We start from the raw sequence: 22,056 nt of genomic DNA, 5'->3' as shown, positions 1-22,056 counted from the left end.
TAGCAGCAACAAGCCAAATGCTTCAGGTAGGCAGGCCATTAGGTGCTTAACAACATATATTCAGTTGGGAGAAAATATTTCAAACACAGTAATAAAGAGAGGCATCATTCATGGGTCACTTAAAATTGCAAACAGACTCCCTGGAAACAATATCCAGAATGGTATGTTTTATTAAAACATGCCTGAAGACCTTATTCCCAATGGCATGGTAGCTACAAATTTAGCCCCCAAAATAGCAGTAGCAAATGTGATTAACAGAGTATATCACCATCTTCCTACTTGGTAGCTATATTCAAGTAATTAGGAACACTCTGAACTAAAATAAAAGCCACAATCAAGAAATATAGCAAAATTGACCATGAAGGGTAACTTTTTTTTATGACAATTCAAAACCACAAACTGCCAGGCAAGACATATTTTAATGTCACTCGCTAGCAGCCATCATTCGGGGAAACAACCCAATATACTGTCTCCTAATGGGAGACTTCACCATTTGGCCATCAAGTCATCCTGACAGAAGATCAGCAGCTGCATTGATCCAGAAGCCAGGTACCACCATACTTCTTGTATCTCAAAACCCAGAGGAGATTAACAAGTCAACACATCTGTATGTAAATAAATAGCTGTTCTGCTGAGATACAGGTTTCCTGGGACTGCACGGTTGGACTGGTCCTGCCAGCTGGGATTAGGCTGGCAGCAGGCACAGAGGTGGAAGTGAGACCCACAAAGGATTGCAGGATTATTTCTCTGAGAACAAGAGTCCAGAATGAACATAAGGCTGCATTATGCTGTCCCGTCTCACAGACCCTCTACCCTATGAGAGAGGGAGCTAGGAGAAGCCAGGAAGCATACCTTTATGCTCAACATTTTTCCATAAATCAAACCAATAGCCAGCTTGCACCTTGGGTACAATAGCAATGAATGGCAAAAAGACATTTCTGCAGGTTACATGGAAAGAATTGTGATTAAAGTACCGTTGCTAGGCTTTACCAGTCTGACCCACTGCACCCACTAAGGGCAGCAGCAAAAGTAGACGTGCTACAGCAGGGCTTTGAGACAACGGCAGATACATCTGCAAAGTTGGGGTGGGAGGTGGAGAGATGCTGTTCAACCCAAAAGCTGGGCTGCTCACCCTCTGGCAAAGCTGTGCATTGAGGAAAGGTAAACACCTGCCTGAGCACCTGGATAGCCATATCCCTGCAAACACCATCTATGCAGCTATTTTCTGAATAGGAAACTTAAGATTATTCTTCAACAGAACAAATAAATATTCTTTCTTTCATCATCAGTTGTCAAAAATAAGTGCATGAGCTGATGTTACTCCACATCAGAAGAAAGTAATATATTTTACCATTATTAAACACTTTTCAGGATGTGGCATATTCCTGCTGAAAATACCTATCCTGCACTTCAAACACAGGCAAGTAAAAAGAGACACTTCAACAGTCCTCACAAACTTAATAAAAAGAAACAATAAAAAATTAAGAACCCCAAAGTAATAAAATATCTTTCCCTGTCTTTCCTCCATGTTTTTTACCATATTCAGTATATGTCCCCATCCCCAAAGCTCTGCTTCTCTGCTACCCCAGGGCAGCATCTGGCCCTCATTCCCCACACTGGGACTGACCTGGACCCCCACCTGACCAGGGCCCAGTCATCACAAGCTTGACCTCAGACCTACCTCACCGTCATGATACTGCCTTAAGATCAGGACGCTTGGTTGGACCTGGCCACCATTTGTGGGTCTGCCCTGCTAGCTCACATGGGTGTGTGGGGCTGAGCCCTGACAGCTGTTGGATCCCCTCAGCTCCCAGCTGACATTTCCCTAGGGAGCAGCTCCACGTTTACTGCTCTCTGGAAAACATTTCACACATAGTGTAGACATTTGATAACTCTTTGCTGGTAAAACTGACTTTTTCCTTGCATGAAAGTAAATCAAACAGGAGTATTGCATCAGGCATGATTTGATGAACTCCTTTTCCTTCCCCATAGCTCAAATGTATTTTTCACAGCATCTACTGTAAAGATTCAATTCCCTACCTCTGAAATCTCCAAACATCCTAGTGATTTCATGAGTCTTTGCTTGGTAATGCAATATGCAATAAGGCTCCCAGCCTGAATGACTACTCAGGCACATTTTTCCATTAGGTCTTGTTTAAAAGAGAAAAATTCTCCTGTCTTCTCCCTTGCACATTCAGTTCCTCATGGGGAAAAATGTCTAAATCAGATGCACTGCTTAGCTCACTGTGAGCTACTCCAATTTAGCCTTGGCAAACCATTTAGAGTAGCTTTCAAACAATCAGAGTGAGACACAAATGTAAAAGATGTCTCCAGTGCCTATTTTAATAGAAAGACCAGGACACTCTCCACTGAGCATGGATCCAGCTCTACAACATATAATTTCAGCAGGAGGTATGTACAGGGAAACAGATGCAGATGCCTTACACATTCACTGGGTGACCTGCAGTACCTAAGGCTGTCCTGTGTGGCAAATTGTTCCATTTGTGCAAAAAAAAATGGTAGAGTGAAGAATGGATCTGTGCCACTACACAGTCCTGCCCACTCGGAGCTGGCTGCAAAGGCAGGGCTGCAGTTCCCTATGCCAGGAGGGGAACATCCTGACAGCTACAAACACCTTTTCTTAAATGCCTGCACAGCTAGGTGCAAATGCAGGAACCTGTCAAGGGGGGCCAGGAGAGAATGCAGATTTTCTTCTCTGAACAGAAGTACTTTGACTTTCATTTTGGTGCTGCAGAATTGTCCCCAGCCCTGTAGCAGCAGCATTTGGAGGCCAGATTTGCAGGCCTGCACCTTTCAGAAAGTAACAGTAACTTCTGTAGAGAAGGGATGCAAAGAGGTGAGTGTGAATGGGAGATGAGAGTTTTGAATGTTGTTGGGCAGAAATGGAGATTAAAATAACCATTTAAAAACTCTGTAACATGATGGATCTAGAGTTAATTGGGAGTTGTGCTGGACTCGAGAGAAGCCCTGTTAAAGTGGAGCATTTCAGTTTCCTAGTTGAGCAGGGAAGATGCTAGAGCACTCATCCATGGGTTTCTGTCACTAAGCGATTCCAGTAGCTCAACTGCTCAGATGGTTCTACTTCATGGCACATCACAATTTTCTTAAAGCGAGAAACAGAGAACATAATCCTCTCTGGGAAAAACGTCTGCTCTGAATGAAGCTCCTCCAGGTGAATTTTTAGTTTGGCAAGGCACAGTCCTATGAAGACATCCTCCAGTTTAATGAACGAAATGCTCTCTGAAACATTATAGATCTGACTAGCAACATCAGTGGATAAAACATAGCCAGTCCCAGAACAAAACGGCGGGTAGGTCTTTCTCGGATACTCCTCTTTACTCACATACCACTTACTCCTTCTTCTCCGTATGGGGAACTCATGCAGTTTTAAAAAGCCTGTGAAGAACCTAGTGGTCCTCTTTTTCCTTAGAAGAAGCTCAGTGAGGTAAAAAACATTGACAAACACATCTGTGTCAGTTTTCATCACAAAGCTGGACTGGTTACAAAATCTGTGAATCCATTCAATTCCCATCATGGTCTTCAAAGTCAAATTGTAATATGTGTCTGTAAAATTCTTTTGAATAATGTCTTTGTACTTTTGGCTTTCAGCAGTGATATCAGCCTGCTGCCTCATATTCACAGTGCTTCCCAGGAGGAAATATGTCACCAGGCGCTTGCCAGCCACTGTTCTCTCCTTCCCCCAGGTTTGCCGGATGGCCATCCTGGCATCAATGTGGTGGTACGAGGATGTCACAAGCAGGACGAGGAAAGGTGGGTTCTTCTGGCAATCTGCATCTGGGAGCTGCAAGAAGTTGCCTTCGATTCTCCTGAAAGTCTCTATGGGGAATATGTAATCTTGGCTGTTTTCACAGAATATACAGAATTCAGTCAAATCGTAAAAAAACCAGAGGCCAGCACAGCTGAGCCCTATAAGGCAAACAATCAGCCTGAATTTTCTGAAATACATCTGAAAGAAACAAGGAAAAGCACATTTAAAAAGAAAGAAAGAAAAAGAAAGAAAAAGAAAGAAAAAAGAAAGGAAAAAGAAAGAAAAAAGAAAGAAAAAAGAAAGAAAAAGAAAGAAAAAGAAAAAGAAAGAAAAAGAAAGGAAAAGAAAGAAAAAAGAAAGAAAAAAGAAAGAAAAAAGAAAGAAAAAGAAAAAGAAAGAAAAAGAAAAAGAAAGAAAAAAGAAAAAAGAAAAAAAAAAAGAAAAAGAAAAAGAAAAAGAAAAAGAAAAGAAAAAGAAAAAGAAAAAGAAAAGAAAAAAGAAAAAGAAAAAGAAAAAGAAAAAGAAAAAGAAAAAGAAAAAGAAAAAGAAAAAGAAAAAGAAAAAGAAAAAGAAAAAGAAAAAGAAAAAGAAAGAAAAAGAAAGAAAAAGAAAGGAAAAGAAAGAAAAAGAAAGAAAAAGAAAGGAAAAGAAAGGAAAAGAAAGGAAAAGAAAGAAAGAAAGAAAAGAAAGAAAGAAAGGAAAAGAAAGAAAGAAAGAAAAGAAAGAAAGAAAAGAAAGAAAGAAAGAAAGGAAAAGAAAGAAAGAAAAGAAAGGAAAAGAAAGAAAGAAAGAAAAGAAAGAAAGAAAGAAAGAAAGAAAAGAAAGAAAGAAAGGAAAAGAAAAGAAAGAAAGAAAAGAAAGAAAGAAAGGAAAAGAAAGAAAGAAAGAAAGAAAAGAAAGGAAAAGAAAGGAAAAGAAAGAAAGGAAGGAAAAGAAAGAAAGAAAGAAAGAAAGAAAGAGAGAAAGAGAGAAAGAGAGAAAGAAAGAAAGAAAGAAAGAGAGAAAGAGAGAAAGAGAGAAAGAGAGAGAGAAAGAGAGAAAGAGAGAAAGAGAGAAAGAGAGAAAGAGAGAAAGAGAGAAAGAGAGAAAGAGAGGAAGGAAGGAAGGAAGGAAGGAAAGAAGGAAGGAAGGAAGGAAGGAAGGAAGGAAGGAAGGAAGGAAGGAAGGAAGGAAGGAAGGAAGGAAGGAAGGAAGGAAGGAAGGAAGGAAGGAAGGAAGGAAGAAAGGAAGGAAGGAAGGAAGGAAGAAAGAAAGAAAGAAAGAAAGAAAGAAAGAAAGAAAGAAAGAAAGAAAGAAAGAAAGAAAGAAAGAAAGAAAGAAAGAAAGAAAGAAAGAAAGAAAGAAAGAAAGAAAGAAAGAAAGAAAGAAAGAAAGAAAGAAAGAAAGTACCTAGTTCTTTTCAGTGCTGCCTACCAAACTGTCTGCACAGGGATTCGAAGCCAGGTCGTATCTAATTTAAATCTTACCTATTTCAGGGCATTCACCCACATGCATTTCTCTTAGTATCATTCCCACAAGATGTTCTGCCAGAGATGAAATTCGCACTCTTGCTTACTTGAATCTGCCCCCCAAGCCAGCATACCCTCAGGAATCCACAAAACCATGGCCACTGACACCAGATTAGCCTGGCTGACACTTCAGACCTCCTCCCCGTTTTCAACATCTTACAAACCATGACTTAGATCCACCAGGGCTCTCACAAGCCGGAGGGTGGAGAAGCAGCAGATACATGCCCATGCCAGACTGGAGAGAATAACAGCAATTGCATGAGGGTTTTTTTAAATACCATGTTTCTCCATGTGTTTGAAAAGTGCTTGTGTCCCAGATCAATCAAGTGCTGTCCAACTGGCAGACCCAGCCAGGTTCCTCCCATCTTCATCTTCTTCACATCCAGTGGGGCTCTTGCACTGACCCAGAAACTGCTCCTGATCTTTTTGCTGGAGGAGCCATGAGTCACATATTTGAAGTTAGGTCAGCTGCTCAGAAAAAAAACACAGCAGTGGGTCAGATTATTTGGATGCTTCACCTTTTGCAGAGCTTAGGTGACACACGTGGTGGTGCTGAGTTGAGAAGGGGTTGTCCGTACTCACCTCTCCTTTCTGCATGAAAGGGATTCAAACAGTAACAATGATGTGCATTCATTCATCCTTGTAACAGATTAAAGTGCTGTGGATCTGGTTACAAATAAATTTTGAGAGAGAAAAATTATCAAAGCAAATCCAAAAAGAGACAAAAAAAAACATACACATCTCCATAAATTAACCTGGTGAGAAAAATATAATGCTTCAGTTACCCATTCCATTAACCCACATGCCCATCAACTACTATTTTAGAGCACTAGGGTGGGGGAATTTTACCAGGGGAAAAAGCATTCATTCCTGCTTCTCCCCTTCTTTATGAAGAACTGAATCTGGCTTCCTATCTAAAAATAGAGAAAACCAACTTTACAATCCCCAGATCTGTAGATTTCATGGAAAATCTGTGCCTTCTGACTGTAATGTTCTGCCTAGACTCCCTAAAACCATGTTAGAGCCCTCTTTTTGCTTGAATTCCCCTTTCCAAGCAATGAAAAGCTTTAGAATTGAAGGCTTAACCTGCATTGCAGGTTCCTGGAACCAAATTCAGCTCATTTTACCCATAAGAATAGTCCCATTAACTTTAGCTGGTGTTCTCAAATGCCTGAAACAGAATTGGAGTCCTGACTTGCTGAAATTCCTCCCAATTAAATGCATTTTTGCAGTGATTAATGAATTCTGAAAATATTTCTAAAGTTCACATTTCTTCTTTAAATTAACCGTATCTTTAAATACAGTATTCCTCAGATCTGTTTTTTATTGAATGTATACCTCATAGTAGTCTTGTGGTTAACTTTAAAATTGCTTTAATTAAATACATAAGTAAAGTTGTGTGATAATATACATATGCATACATATATATATACACACACACACAAAAAAAAAGGATTATACAAAATCTGCTGTGCATCTGTTCATCTTCAGTGGCCTGGGAGGAAGCACATGAATACCCTGAAAATAGCGTTTTCAGGAACGGATGATGTTCTGGAGTTGACAACAGAGCTGCAGAAGAGGTTCACTCCTGTCGCCAGCTCTCACAAGACTGTTTGAGGGTCTGACCTTTCTCTGTCACATGAGTTCCAGTATTATGGGGTGCTGGTTTTGCATGGGGTAGAGTTAATGCATTTCACAGTAGCTGATGCCGGGATGTGTTTTGGGTTTGTGCTGGAAACAGTAGTGATAATTCAGGGATGTTTTAGCTATAGCTGAGCAGTTGCTTACACATAGACCTTTTCTTCTTCACCCCACCAGCAAGGGCTGAGGGTGCACAAGGAGCTGGGAGGGGATACAGTTGGGACAGCTGACCCCAACTAACCCAAGGAGGGATATCCCATGTTATATGGGGTCATGCTCAGCCTGTGAAGCAGGGGGAAGAATAATGAATGGAGGGATGTTAAGAGTTTGCCTTCCCAAGTAACTGTTATGTGTAATGGAGCCCTGTTTTCCTGGAAATGGCTGAACACCTGCCTGGCCATGGAACGTGGTGAATGAATTCCTTGTTTTGTTTTGCTTGCATGTGCAGCTTTTGCTTTACCTATTAAACTGTCTTTATCTCAACCCACGAGCGTTCTCACTTCTACCCTCCAGATTCTCTCTCTGTTCTCTCAGTGGGGGGTGAGTGAGAGGCTGTGTGAGGCTTAGCTGCCAGCTGGGGTTAAACCAGGACATATGTACAAGCAAAAGTCCTTCAATACTGAACTAAGAAAGTAAATGAGAGCAATTTTCTGTTAAAAACCATTAAAACTTTTTCAGAAATACATAACATACTAATTTTACCAGATTTCAGTAGAATCATACTAATGAGACTTGACCACAGTTACTTCTTACTTGTTTCCAGGTTTGGGCACTGGTAACAGATCTAAGAAAAATTTAAAAGGTCCCTGTTCTGGACAGCTGGAAGAGCAGCCTCCCAGTGTGTGTTCAAGCACGTATTTACCATACTGCCTATCCACAGCCAGACTGTCTTCCTTTTTCAGTCCATGTATGCAGCAGCAAACCTTATATAGGTACATAATCACACACACACAGTGCAAATGTTTGTAAATTTATGTAAATTGTAAAACACATTTTCTAGATTTTGCAAATCACACATATGTACATGCATCATTTCACAGCAGGTCCCTGCCTACCATCAGTGGGTAGGCAGTGGCCTTGGTAAGAAATGCACACTCCTCAGAGTGCAGTCTCCTGTGGCCGTGTGAAAGCTGGAAAATACTAGCTTATGTCATCAGTTTAATCACCAGAGGCAAATTTGGGCTTACCTGGAACTGGTAGGAATGGTGTACTTTTTTTCTCAGATGAAACATTTGCAATTACCCACAGAGGTATTTGCAAAGGGGATTGGGAGAGAGGGCTTGTGAGGACCCAGATCGTACCATAGCACCTTGGGCCTCCCCAGTTTGATGTCTCAGCTCTCTCTGCCTCTGCAGCCACATGTAGGAGGGAGCCATCCGAATAAGTAAAGCACTAATTAAAACATGTCTGAATTAAAACATCAGTTACTGCACCTCACTCGGGACTCTCCCAGCTGCAGCTCCTCACCATGATCCCCAGCCCTGCAGAGACATGCAAGCCCTGGACCACGTGCAATGGAGAAGTCTCTTACTCCTTGTCCATAAAGACTGTGCCCCATCTGCTGTTGCAATACTGTTTCTTCCCTATTTCACTCTTGGAACAGTTTTCCTCAATATAGAATCGTAGAACCATAAAATGGTTTGTGTTGGAAAGGGCCTTAAAGATCATCTAGTTCCAACCCCCCTGCCATGGGCAGGGACACCTCATACTAGACCATGTCACCCAAGGCTCTGTCCAACCTGGCCTTGAACACTGCCAGGGATGGAGCATTCACAACTTTCTTGGGCAAGCAATTCCAGTGCCTCACCACCCTTACAGTAAAGAACTTCTTCCTTATATCTAATCTAAACTTCCCCTGTTTAAGTTTAAATCCATTGCCCCTTGTCCTGTCACTGCAGTGTCTGATGAAGAGTACCAGTTCCCCAAGCTCCCCTCTCCAGGCAAACCCAGAAAATGCATGGCTGAACACAGGTGTCTCTCCTAATGGGCCTGTCTTTAATGTCTCTTCCTTGGAGCTTAAGAAGTGAAGAGCTGCCCCAGATGTCCCTGTGGCCAGCAGGAGCCTGTGGTGTGACTGGTGCAGGTCTGTTGCATGGGTACAGCCTTGGTGTCCTAAGGACCCATCCTTAGCAGTATATTACAGAGCTGGCATTTACTGAAATAGCACAAAGAAAAAGGTGACAGAGAGACAACCAGCTTCCTCTCACTTAGTTCATTTTTCTTTTAAAATCATCAATTTCATTCTTGATTTCAGGTGAATAGGGAAAACTGTGAAAGTTAAAAATATTTTACATTAACATGGGCAGGTTGGATACAGGAACTAATTTAGTTGCCGTATTCAGGGAATTAAATTATTGCCTCCTTACCCTTGGGATACTGAGCACCTTTCCTATCCCTCATCCTACCTGAGAACAGCAGGTTCAGATTCCTGGGTGAAGCAAATAATCTGTCTCCCCCACTGCTCCGGAGATCTGCTGTATGGGAAGAATGTATGGAAAACAATGGCATCTTTTAAGTTGCAACAGGACAACATGGCTAGGACTGCATTTAGCAAAACCATCACCATCCAGCCTAAAGTAACTTTCTCTACAACAGAGATACAGGCATAGATTAGATGTGAAAAGGCCTATGGTTTCTAAATTACTTGTCACTATATCTTTCCTCATTTGCCTCCATCTGGGAAACAATACAGTCTGTGATTCAAGATTTCCAGCCTGCATGCACATATCTCCATGGAACAGTTCTGGAGACATCAATATTAAGGGAACAATAAGTATACAGGAGGTGGTCCAGAAAGAAAAGGAGACTTAACTAGCAACCAATCTCTTTTCTAGAGGTCATTTTGAACAGCATCCAGGGGTTTTGCATCAAAACAAATCTTTCTGGGCTTACAGAGAATCCTTTTGCATGATGTTATACTTGATTTTTCTCTCTGACCTGAGTCAGAAACTACAGTTTGCAATTATCTCGAAACTTTTTCCATCTCCTATTATTTCAACTGGGAAATATTTCAGGTAGGGTATTGCCAAAAAGTTACCTTCTTTGTGTCCTAGAGAGCAGTTTGTTTAAACTGGCTGGCACGGTGTTTCATGGCTCTCTGCAGATCCAAAAGGGGTTTGCATGAAATCCTGGGACTCGAGCAATGTGGGCTACAGGTGCCGGCAAGCCCAATGCTTCTCTTTCATAGGCCTGAAATGAACACATGAAGAGAACAAGAAGGGAGTTGAGGTCTGTGATTCAAATCAGTCACACTGCAGCCCTCTACTTTTCAAGTTCCTATTTCCACCACAGGCATGAACTTCCCCCCACATCCTGCCACAGTAAGCAGATTGGCTCCGGGGTCTCTCTGCTCACACCACTGACCCCTGTGTAACTCCTTGTTGCACAGTGACAGGGCCATGCTACCTCCTGTGATGAAGCCTATTTATTTCATCAAAATTAATCTGGCACCTCCTTTAAGCCTGTTAATGAGTATAATTATCTAAAATGCACCAAGAGATCAAGACTATATGCCGTATAGGTCAGGAAAAGCAATCTGGCCTGAGGCGGAGAGAGGTAAGTAGGTCTAGAGTCCCCCTGAGAATCATCAGATTCAAGATATCAATTTAAAGAAATAAAGTTTTCTTAATTTTTCTGGGACAAAGCCACAGTCATGCCACTGAGTCCAGTGGATGGTCAGCCTTGGCTTTGCATTGAGGTTGCACACATCAGCCAGGGAACAACCTGAACCACAAGTGACCAAAGTGCTTTTGACCACCCTGCTCTGTAAACAGAGATAAAACAGCTGCCACTTGGCAGACCCAAAAACAGAGGCACCATTTAAGTGTGTAAACAGGAGTTACAACCTCAAATACTGCACAGTTAAAGTTGGCAGCAATATTCCCATTTTCCTTGCCCAATAATCGAAAGTAACATGCCCTAGTAAAGCACTAGTAATACCTGCTAACTTTTGATTTCCTCAGAATAAAGCCTCTAGATTGCTTTCTCAGAAGCTCAGCAGGAAACAGAGAGATTAAACATGTGCAGATAACAAGAACATGTCAAGTACAGCAGGAAGCAATCAGTTTTTCCTAAATGCAAGCATTTCAGAGGAGCAGGGGCCAGCTTGGAGCCCAGAAACTTTCTGCTGTTCCCCCACTCCTGAAGCAGGACAATGCCCAGCACCTACCAGACCTTGTCAGGAACAGCAGAGCCCACTGAGTCCCATGCAGGACTACCAAAGACAGTGATGGTGAACTACTCAATATGAAGGGTTGCACAGGGACAGCCTTACCCTGCCTCATCCCCAGGAGCACTGCCTGGCTCACTCTGCCTTGTATACTCTGTGGGAGAGCCCCACGGAGCCTCCTGAATCCGTGGTGCTGCTTCCAGCTGAAAGAACTGCACATGAACAACCACTGGGGTGATGAGGCTAAATGCCCCATCCTGGCACTTTCAAATGCCACTTTTCACTTTGTATGGCAATGTGGATTAACAATGTCTTGCCCAAACCAAACGTCAAGACTAGCAGGCAAGAAAGATGGAAATTGGAAAAGGATATGGGACAAGGGTAAATATTTTTCTGCTGTCCTTACTGTCAGACCATAGAAAATCTTTTTTCCTCTGCTACCTTTCATCAGCCTCTGCTACCTCTCATCAGCCTCTGTTACCTCTTATCAGCCTCTGCTATCAGAATTGTCTCTTCTTATCAGTCCATCAGCAAGTCAAAGCAAGACATTTTCCTCTGCTTCACACATACCAGTTTCTATCATATAAACACTGAGTTGCTAGGCACTTTATTTACAGCAAAACCTTCTCCCTTTTCTTCTTCCTTTTTTTTCCCTTTTTTTATTTTTGGGGTTTTTTTTTCATCCACCCAACCATGACCGCTTGCTCATGACGTTTGCTTGGAAAAGCCAAACAGTAACCTTAGACCACAATACAGTTTTGCTCTCAAAACCAGCAGAAAGTTCGGCAGGAGGTGAAGCTGCTCCCATAATGTCACAGAAGTACTGCACCCGAAGAGTCAAAAAGAAATGTACTTCCAGGGACTTTAGCCAAGCCAAGAAAACTTACTTCCACCTTAAAATACCAGTTTGCTTTTCCAAGCTGCCTGTGAAATTCCCTGGATGAACCCTGGCCCTAAAAAGCCCACCAGAATGTCAGCTTGGATATTTAGTTAGACTAAACCCCTTTTTCAGGAAGGAGAAAGTTGTTGCAGTGAGGGTGCAATATGGGCTGTCAGGCACTTTGTTGTTAAGCTCGAACTACCATCACAGACAAACTGAACAGGACAGAGGACAGCCCCTGGTGCACAGGTTTTTTTGTCCTTTGTAGGAGCATATTCGGTCAGTTTTGACTTAACCCATTTCCACTTTCCAATCACAGCTAGCAGACCACCAGCAAAGAGACATCTGCCTCTGGGGCCCTCCCTCCTTCTCCTCTCAAAAAGGACCATTTATTGCCTTGGTACTCACATTTTCCAGTTATTCAGCCTAAAAGTCTTCTCCTTCTATCTTTGTCTTCCCTTCACCCACTGTGTACAAGCATCCCTTTCCAGGTTTCTCGTCAATGCCAACAGTCTCCCATCTTCTAATGCTCCCTCTATTCCAACAATACCCCCATTTCCCATTTATCACTGATGCTAATGGACATACTTAACTTTTCAAAAATTGCCTTGTGGATCAGCAATTTGACTACAATTACTATGTTCCTTGCTATATTCAAAACTCCAGATCTCATTAACAATAAGCAACTCTTCACAATGGGATGAATCATAGCAACCTTACCTTGTATAAACCCATGTGGTTCGTTGTGCTGAATAGGAACAAAATTCAACTCACAGCCACCCTCTTATCTTCATAAACAAATAAAGTGATGAGAAAATTTCTTCTTTAAGCTCTTGCTGTCAATGCTAGGACTCCAAAAGCCCAGATCTCTGAGCTATGGAAAAATCACTCTTAGAAATTGTATGTATGTGTCTGTGTCCACCAAAACAAATTATTTGCCCCTGCCCATGGCAGGGGGTTGGAACTGGTTGACCTTTAAGGTCCCTTCTAACCTAAACCATTCTGTGATTCTATGATTCTATGTTTCTATGGTTCTCATTTACAAACAGTGCTGCACATTGGGATTTTCAACTGGATTAATAAAAAAAAAGAAAAATAAACCCGAAAATGGTGTTTCAGATGGGATGAGGCTCTTGCTCTTCTCCCTCAGAAGCAATCTCAAAATACATGAAGAAAGAAGTAAAAGAGCGCTGCAGAGAAGATATGGCTATGCAGATTGCACAAAAAATGTTGAGAACAGGAAAAGTCACCAATAAAGACATTCCAATGTCACTCTTAAATCTTTAATAAACAGTTGAACTAAGTATTTGCATGTACATGTTTATTCAAGAAGCAGTCTAGTAGTTTTGGAGGATAATGTTCCTGGGCACCATGTAGTTTCTACCCAGGGCAGAGAAAGCCCAACGACAGCCACCCAGGCTCCCCTCACCACCCAGCCCTGTGCCAGTGCTAACTGGGGGGACAGCGTCCAACTTCTCTCTTGATTAGCAGGGGTAAGGAAGAAAGAAGGGGAACAGAAATCCCACCGTGGGGACCTCATGCTGGCAAATCCTTCGTAAATAACTGCTTGGCTTTAAAAGTGCTGGTTATACACAGTATTGGAGGATCAGACCCAACAGCTGCTTTTTTTATTACTTACCTGCACCTCGTGGATCTTCTCTTTAAGAGTTTTATCCAAGGTCTCAGCAAATGCACAGGACAGTGAGGAAAAACCTGTATTTGTCCTAATTGATCCTGTTCTTTATCTCTGAACCTGTCCCAGCTTACAGGCTGCCAAAATATTTCCCCATATTAAAACACAAACTAAATCCTCTGGCAAACAAGATTAGTTATTACTACCTTCTTACTATCAAAACAGTCCACTCCTCATGACAATTAGCATGATGTGCACCCCATCACCCATTTTACCAGAGGATGGGCACTGCAGTCAGGATCCCTCAGCTGAACCCCATGTGCCATGGGGCCGCATGCTGCTCAGCTCAGGGAACTCACTTCCCTGGATAAGGGAGGTCCCGACTTCAACCCTGGTCTTTGACACAGTGTCCGCACCTGCTGGCCCCTTCATATCCGACTCCTCTAACCCAGCCGCGGCCGCCAGCCGGTTTCAGAAAGGCAGTGTTGTGGGTGCAGGGACACGTCCCTCGGCGAACGGACTCCCCTGCCCACAGCCATGCCTGCAGCTGGAGTTAGGGAAAGAAGCGGGCACCTCCTCACCTCAGGCGCTGCAGTGCATCCTCAGCGGCTCTGGCTGTGCTGCGCGGGAGCTGCACCGGGTGGGCTGCTCTTCCTACTGCGGGGCACCGGCTACTGTTTGTGAAGTCTCCTCTGATCGCCCCACAGCCCAGACATCCCGAGTGTGGCGGTGCATGATCGCCTGTGTCCCCGGAGCGAGAAGCGAGGGAAGGCAGTGATGCAGCAGCGGTAACCCGAACTCCCCGCCTGTCTCTTCCTTATCTCCCTCCTCCCTCCCGCTCTTCCTCCTTCTGCTTGCCTCCCTCCCTCTCTCCCGTAGGTAACAGACCAACCGTACTGCTGCAGCTCCATCGGCAGAGAAGGGAAGGTTAGGAGCTATCTGCAAATGTATTTATTTTGGGTATTTTGGATGGGAGGCGCAGGAGTGGTGCTCACGGAGCTGGAAATCGTGTCAGAGCAGAGCCACCCCTTCTCAGGGCTGGGAAAGTTCAGTTCTGCACTCCCAATTACGAGTGACACTGCCTTGATTTGCACAGTGGGAGAGAAATCTCCCTCTGTTAAAAAGGCTGCATTGAGGCACCCTGGGAGTCACAGGATTTTCCTTGATGAGGAATGACAACCTGGTAAAAAGGGCAAAGCGGAGCAAACACCATCCTCTGTGTCCCCCCATCCATCCTCAGTCTCTTCTTTCTGCTCCATCGCTTCGTTGTCCCTCTCCTCGTATCCCCTTTTGCTTGAACACTGACACTTTGCTGTTTGGGCACCAGCCTGCGTTCAGGACAACCCGCAAGACTTTGCTCTAGGTCTGTTTGAGCCCAGGTAAGATGTTTGATCCCTTTCCAGGGCCACTTCCAATACTTCTTGGTGCAAGTGGAGAAGTGCAGCATTTTTACCTTTGTATATATGCCAGCCATCCCCTGGGGATAGCAATCAATGACAGTTTCACATGACAACAATTACTGAAGCAAATGGCTTCAGGGAAATGCATTTCTCTCCTAAGGGCTTCAAGCTCAAGCAAAAAAGAACACTTCTGAATCAATGTTATGGATAAGGCAGCTCACTTAATAGCAAAATACCCATTAAATATTCACGGAGTTTTAATTTCTAGCAAGAAGAATTTGCTTTGATTTGTGATTGTCATTTTTGAAACAGGTTGTTCTAGTGCAGCATAAAAAACAGGAGCTGAATCAATCACTATGGGCTGCTGGCAGCTCACTTTCTCCTCCCCCTCCACACAAAGGCTAGAGATGGATAGGTGTAGTTAAGGAGACATACAAAATGCTGTTTGCTTGTTCGACTTTGCAGGAGAAATACAAGTAAGGTTCAGATCCACTTCCAGATTTGCTGCAGAAGACTGCTCCAAAAAGCTGCTGCACATCCCATCACTCACCCACTGCCCTCTGGGCATTCCTAGCCAAGGAGCATACTGAAATGGGATTGCTAAGGCAATCATATGAAATATATTCCCTTCAGCCATGGCAGCGAGAGGTTACTGCTCCCAGCTTGCTCTGTGGGTTTCAGCAGTTTGCTTCTTCCAAGCTCTTAGCCTGCCCAGCTATTATTGAAGCCAGGGAGACCTGGGAGTATTCAGTACACTGAAATGCACATACTGTGCTCAGAGATTACACAGGCTAATGTCTGGGAGGGGCACAAGAGGAAGAAAATTAGACTCTGGAATATCTAGCCTTTGTCCTGAAAAACACCCCAACCAACTAACCAACAAAAAAATCCCAAGTAAAATCTACTTCTTGATACCTCTGATTCAGGATTGTGCTTGCAGTGTAAGCCCACCCCTACACCAGCAAAACATTTAAGCAGAGTCATGTAAACATATGCCTATATTTCCCTTGCAGTAAATTTAAGTCAACATATTTCTACATGAAGTCAGGCCTCAAAGAGTGAGTCAGGGCCTAAATCAGTGTTGTAATTGAACTAAAATAATCTAAGCCTTCTCTAAATGCACATAGCTTTAACCTGTCACATCAAATGAAAATTATATACTTAAACTGTAATCTTCCTGTTCCCTTAGTCATCAGAAGAGGCTAGATAAATTAATGGATGCTGCTCAGCTGGCTGTGGAGGAGGTGGGGCTCACAAAGCAGGATATTCAGCTTCAACCAAGGGGTATTTCTGCCTTCTGAACCAGAATCACCCTGAAATTCAGCATCACCCATCCACATCGCTCCTTTCTCCTTCAAGCAGGAAACTGGCAGCTCAAAACACTGATTGAGTTGGTGGCTCTGTACTGTCATTTCCCCTGACAAATAACATCAGTTGGACGTGGCCTCGCTAAGTGACAGTTAATATTTCCACATGAGAGCTTGTTCAAGCATAAGGCAGGCAGAGATGAGATCAGACTTCAAACACCCATCAAAAGATGCCATTGTTTGGTTTGGGTTTGGGTTTAGGTTTGCTCTGTTTTGTTTTGTAGCAATATGAAAATGTGAATAGGAGCTCTGTCCTTGGGCTTTTGTGAATGTTTGTGCTGATAAGACAGCTGTGGGGGGAGGCAGAGAAGCACTTGCGACTGAGGAGGGTAAGTGATTCTCAAGCTGTATGCTTAAGTGTGCACATAGGATGTTTAAACAGGTTCTTTACCTGACTGCATTGGAAGTTTCAAGACTATTCATTTTAATGCAAATTAAACCCAATTTTCATATACAAGTTTTCAAGATTTTTCTGCAGTGAATCTACACTGATTTATTTCAGTCAGGAGAAGGACTTTTGTTGAAATAACAGTATCACCCTTGCAGTAAGCACAGTTTATGGTATAAAGACAGTAATAGCCACTCAGGTTAATATGAGGAAAACTGTCATCAATAAAACCTACTTGTATAGCAGAAAAATGGTTTCTACCCTCAGATTTAAAGTATTATAATTCTGATGATGCAAAAACATATCTTTGGTAGACAGTGCAAGCTCTGTTGGTAAAGTAGGCACACCAGAAACCTTGCTATGCATGAAGCTTTATCTACATAACAGCATCCCTGCTAGGGAGAAAATGGGAATAGTGATCACTGAACTATATCAAAATATGCCCCAGAGAAGGGCAACAAAGCTGGTTAAGGACCTAGAGCCCAAGTCTTATGAGGAAAGGCTGAGGGAAGTGGAGTTATTTATTCTGGAGAAGAGAAGGCTCAGGGGGGACCTTATCGCTCTCTACAACAGCTTGAAAGGAGGATGGAGAGGGGAGGTGGCTGGTCTCTTTTCTCAAGTAACAAGTGATAGGACAAGAGGTAACAGCCTCAAGCTGTACCAGGGGAGGTTTAGGTTGGATATTAGGAGCAATTTCTTCACTGAGAGGGTGTTCAGGCATTGGAACAGGCTGCCCAGGGAAGTGGTGGAATCACCATCCCTGTAGATGAGGCCCTTAGTGACATGGTTTGGTGGTGATCTTGGCAGTCTTGGGTAAAGGTTGGACTTGATGATCTTAAAGGTCTTTTCCAACCTAGCTGATTCTATGATTTTACGTGAAGTTCTACAATAACCTGTGCAAACAAGGCTTTAAAACCTCTTAGCATCAGCAGCTAACAGGCGGCCAGTGCTGTGTGCTGCTCCTCACAGCTGACTCCTGTACTCGTCAGAACTCTCAGGGCAGCATCTTGCCCTATTTTAATGGAGCACAGAAGGGCTTCTCCTGCTGACTTTCACACACCCTGTGTCCTGTGTTTCCTCCTCAGCCTACCTTACCCTACCCTACCTTACCCTACCTTGCCCTACCCTACCCTACCCATTTCTCTGTTGTTCTTACATGAATCAGCCATATGTAGGTAAACTTATTAACACTTCTTTTAATCTAGATATACTTTTTTAACCATGGTCTAAAGAGCAAAGGAAGATGAATTTGCCTGTCTTTGTACCCTGCTTCCATTCGCACAGCATGCTGAAGGGTGCCACTGCTCTGGGGTACAGTCATGCGTGGGGCCACATGCAGAGGGTTGGGACAAGGACAGGGATGGGGTTAGCGAAGGAGGAGACTGTTCCCTCCCTTGGGAGGGTTGGGTTTAGTGGCTGCATCACCAGCACACCACTGAAACCAAAACGTATTTTACTGTACTTAAAACCGCATTTTAAAGGAAGTTTATGGAAAGCAATGCTCCCACTGGAAAAACACAAGCATGCTGGTAATGTGACTGTAAGTGTTACACTCACTCAGTTGCTTCATATTCTTCTTCACAGCAGATTGCACCTGGTTGGTGAACCTCAGTCGTAGCTCACTACCTCCCAGCAAGAAGCCATTTATGAAAATGCTGGAGACCAAAAGGTCATGAAAAAAGCCTCTTTAACAAGAAGTTTCCCATAAGAATTTCACGTGGAGAGAAAAATCTTAAGCTGCCCATAGCTGTTCACACCCTAACTTTGCATACCTGAATAAAGCCAATCAGTAAAAGGACATAGAAGTCAGTTAATGGAACCACTTAAATACACCCGTCTGGCTTGAAAAGCTTCCTTAATTGATCTTCACAAAGGATATGGTGTTCTTTATATCAGTTTTGTTTATGCATGCCTAATACCAGCTTCTACCCTTCACTGGTAGGAAACCATGGTAGTAATAAAATTTTATTCAAAGGTGTCAAAGTGTTCTGATTTTCTTTAAGGTACATTGCTAATGATTTTTTGCTAGCTAAGCCAAACTCTTATAGTTTCTGTATACATACAATTGTAGTATAGTAGGTATATAGTATGTATGCCTACTATTTTTGTTTGGGGCTATGAATAGGCCTTGCAAACTGTGAAGAACTACCGTGAGCCCAGTACTGTCTCCACCTCCTGCTGAAGCTGAGAATATATTCGTTAACAAATCACAGCAGCACTAAGTCAGCGCAAGACCTGAGACATATGCACCATGACTTTCCATTTCATCCTGTATAAAACCTTCAAGCTATCCTCAGCCTTTTCTAATCCCAGTCATTATTATTTCTAATGCTAATTACAAGTGGAGCCTGAAGCATTCCATCTGCTGAGAAAAGCCAATGCTTCACCTTACAGTGCAGTCTCCTGAGGATGGGAGCAGAACCGTGCTCATAGCAACAGGCTCCTGGTTTGCTTCTTCCTTGGAAAGTTGATGCTGTGGGCTGGGTGGATGCTGGCTGTGTGTGGTGGAAGGCAGAGCTGGTATGAACCCACAGCCCTAGTTGTAGCTGGCATTTGTGGGAAGCAATGTAGCCATGACTGGGCTAGGGGTACACCCTGTGTTTCACTGGGGGCACACAGTCCCACAGCCAGCAGGGCAGACCAGCTCTGGTCATTGTCCATCTCCTGGCCAGCACGCGCCCGCAGGCATCACCCCACAGCTCTCACCTGCAGTCGGTGAGGTTTGGCTGAATGACAGACTATCTTTCAGAAAGGAACTCCAGCTTGACTTAGGGCCTGTGAGCAACACAAAACTCTTACTTTGAGAGATAAGCTGCCCAAAGTGCTAACCATCCAAATTGTAAGGGTGTTTTGCCTTAGTTCTTGCTATGCTTGTGTTGGCTGGGGCTTGCATCCTGCCCAGTGGAGTTGCCTTGTCACTCCATCAGCAGACACAGACTGCCATTGAGCTGTCTTGAATTTTGAATAAGGTGCCCCAAATTTCTCCAAAGTCATCTTAAATTGTGAGCAGGTGAAGACAAGGACCTCATGCCTTCCGCACTGGCATAGCAGACGAGCCTGATGCTGACCACAGTGGGGGGGGGGGGTTGGGCACATGAAGTTTCCTTGCTGCTGCCACAAGGACTTGTTAGCTGAAACATCCATTAACACCGGGCTGCATTTCTCTCCTGGGCTCCTTCAAACTCACCCATGAGGAAGATGAAGCTGTCTCACTGCTGCAAGAGCGAGGTGACCCCTGACTCCACCTGACTCTCAGCCCTCCCTGTCCTCTGAATGTAGGAGCAGCACTGCAGGTTTTGGCCACTGGTCATCCTCATCCTCACCGGTCTCATGGCTGGCTGGGACTCTAAGGTTTGTCCTACAAAGGTGACCTGCATACCACAGTCTGCTCGCTCCTTAGTTGCCCTCTTGCTAGGCTGAATGACCTGAGCTGATTACATCCCCATTTGCCAGGTTATTTTTCAGGGTCTGGGTCCCATCAACTCTTCCTATCACTTCCACAACCCTCTTCAAGCATGACACCAGCATTCAACAGAGTATCCTGGACAAAAGCATAACCCTGGTGCTCCCAATTGCCACTGGACCTTCACACATCCCTCCTGGTACACCATCTGGAGGTTGGGCTTCGAGCCATTGAGGCTTTAACTAAGATGATGGCTTATTTAAATAAATAGAGCAGGTTATGGAACACAGGAGCCATCAGGAAGGTACAGCACAGCCTCTGTCTCACTGCCTGTGGCATTTTGCATCTCTCCTAGAAGGAGCCTACAGCACATCTGCATGGGGAAGAGGCTGGGAGGGGAGTGATGGACACAACTGGGAGTCACCATGTCTGCTGCAGGGACCAGTGACCCCCTGAGATGCCCTGAAATGTCCTTTCTCACAGCAGGCACTGAGCACAGCCTTTTTATAATGATGATAATCAAATCACATGCTTCAGGGCTTCAGTCAGCAGGAATAAGGAAAACAGAGGTTTTGGTCCCTGCCCAGTGCACAATTAACTGGAAGTATGTGGAAGCTTTTCATTTGTTTGTGTCTCTTTGTCTTGCCCCCCATTTTGAAGAAAGAAAAAGAAAAAAGAGAAAAAGAAAAAGGAAAAGGAAAAGGAAAAGGAAAAGGAAAAGAAAAAGAAAAAGAAAAAGAAAAAGAAAAAGAAAAAGAAAAAGAAAAAGAAAAAGAAAAAGAAAAAGAAAAAGAAAAAGAAAAAGAAAAAGAAAAAGAAAAAGAAAAAGAAAAAGAAAAAGAAAAAGAAAAAGAAAAAAAGGAAAAGCATTTGCAATTGTATGCAGGGCCCTGGGCCACAATGGCTGTAAAGCATGTGCCCTGCTCATATGCCTTCATTTCACTTCAAGAAGGGTTTTCTGCTCCCCAGCTCAACAGCCTGACCTGGGAGAAGGGAAGGGATGGGGTAGACACAGAGGGTTTGCTTTCATCCTGCGCCAGGGTTTATGGCTCAGCCACTGGTTCTGGACACACTCTTTTGAAGAAACACTACTATTTCTTAGAGAAAAAAACAGTTCCCAAAACACTTCTAGCACATTTACAGAAAGCTTGCAGAATGCTTTCCCCCAGAGCATCAGCAAAGGAGAGATCTGGAGCCACTTACTCAAATTCTCCAGAGAGCATTCAGCCCAGGGTCACCTCCACAAGGCCGGTGAGGACCAGGGTAAGGGATGGCGATGCAGCGTCCTGCGTGGCAGCATGTGCCTGCAGCAGGGCTTCACCCTGCCTCAGTGGGACCCAGGCTGGCAGATGCACCCTCAGGAGCAATGGGAGGTCCATCTTGCAAACACAGCCCTCAGTGGCAGCCTGGGAGGCAAGATAAGCCTTATCTTGTGGGTAATTGCCCGGGCAGCCCAGCACACCTCCTGCAGAGTCCTGTGTGGAGCCAGCAAAGTCATATAACATTGTTAGACAAATCTAAAGTTCACTGATAAACCTGGTGTGTTGTTAAACACTCACCTTGATGGGTAAAGTGCACTTCAGCAGATAGCTTTGGCTCAAGTCTGAGGCTGCTCACTGCAGTTATGATGGATGGCTTGATTTCACCAGCCTACATGACACCACATCTGCGAGCAGGATTGCACCAGTGCAACGGAAATGAAAACCAAGCAGAGCCGCATTGCTACAAGTGTATTGTGGCTGATATAGGCTGTGGCAGTAGCTCTTAGCCCTGGTTTTTAAGAAGCATTTTTGGCACTACAACACCAGCAGGAACAGCTCCTACACTGTTTTCTTCTTGAGCAGAAGTGTTCCAAATCCAGCTGAACACAACAAGCGC

General features: G+C 43.8%; 2 protein-coding genes across 2 annotated transcripts in view; both read right to left on the bottom strand.

Moving 5' to 3' along the window:
• The window catches only part of IGSF5 (immunoglobulin superfamily member 5), a 44,721-nt gene extending 42,553 nt beyond the window's left edge, over positions 1 to 2,168 (bottom strand). Inside the window, exon 1 of the mRNA XM_061359248.1 lies at positions 2,041 to 2,168. The gene's annotated coding sequence lies outside the window, so the exon portion shown is untranslated. The remainder of the gene's footprint in view (positions 1 to 2,040) is intronic.
• Positions 2,169 to 2,318: 150 nt separating this feature from the next.
• On the bottom strand, positions 2,319 to 14,321 carry B3GALT5 (beta-1,3-galactosyltransferase 5). Its single transcript, XM_061359250.1, has 4 exons — positions 14,202 to 14,321; positions 5,881 to 5,964; positions 5,577 to 5,766; positions 2,319 to 3,988 (listed from the first exon to the last, which is right to left on the bottom strand). The coding sequence occupies exons 3-4, from the start codon at positions 5,667 to 5,669 to the stop codon at positions 3,044 to 3,046; spliced, it is 1,038 nt and encodes a 345-aa protein (XP_061215234.1). The 5' UTR covers positions 5,670 to 5,766; positions 5,881 to 5,964; positions 14,202 to 14,321; the 3' UTR covers positions 2,319 to 3,043.
• Positions 14,322 to 22,056: the final 7,735 nt, after the last annotated feature.

This window comes from Neopsephotus bourkii, unplaced genomic scaffold (assembly GCF_033783945.1).
Source record: "Neopsephotus bourkii isolate Nb327-2 ecotype Australia unplaced genomic scaffold, CSIRO-AGI_Nbou_v1 NB_962, whole genome shotgun sequence".
Lineage (NCBI taxonomy): Eukaryota > Metazoa > Chordata > Aves > Psittaciformes > Psittacidae > Neopsephotus > Neopsephotus bourkii.
Note: the sequence above shows the minus strand (reverse complement) of the source record. Positions and strands in the feature narration are given on the sequence as shown.

Coding starts and splice junctions, on each gene's coding strand:
- B3GALT5 (XM_061359250.1), bottom strand. CDS start 5,669: ATGAAGATGGGAGGAACCTGGCTGGGTCTGCCAGTTGGACAGCACTTG. Junction 3,989..5,576: donor CAAACACATGGAGAAACATG/GTATTTAAAAAA, acceptor TGTTTCTTTCAG/ATGTATTTCAGAAAATTCAG.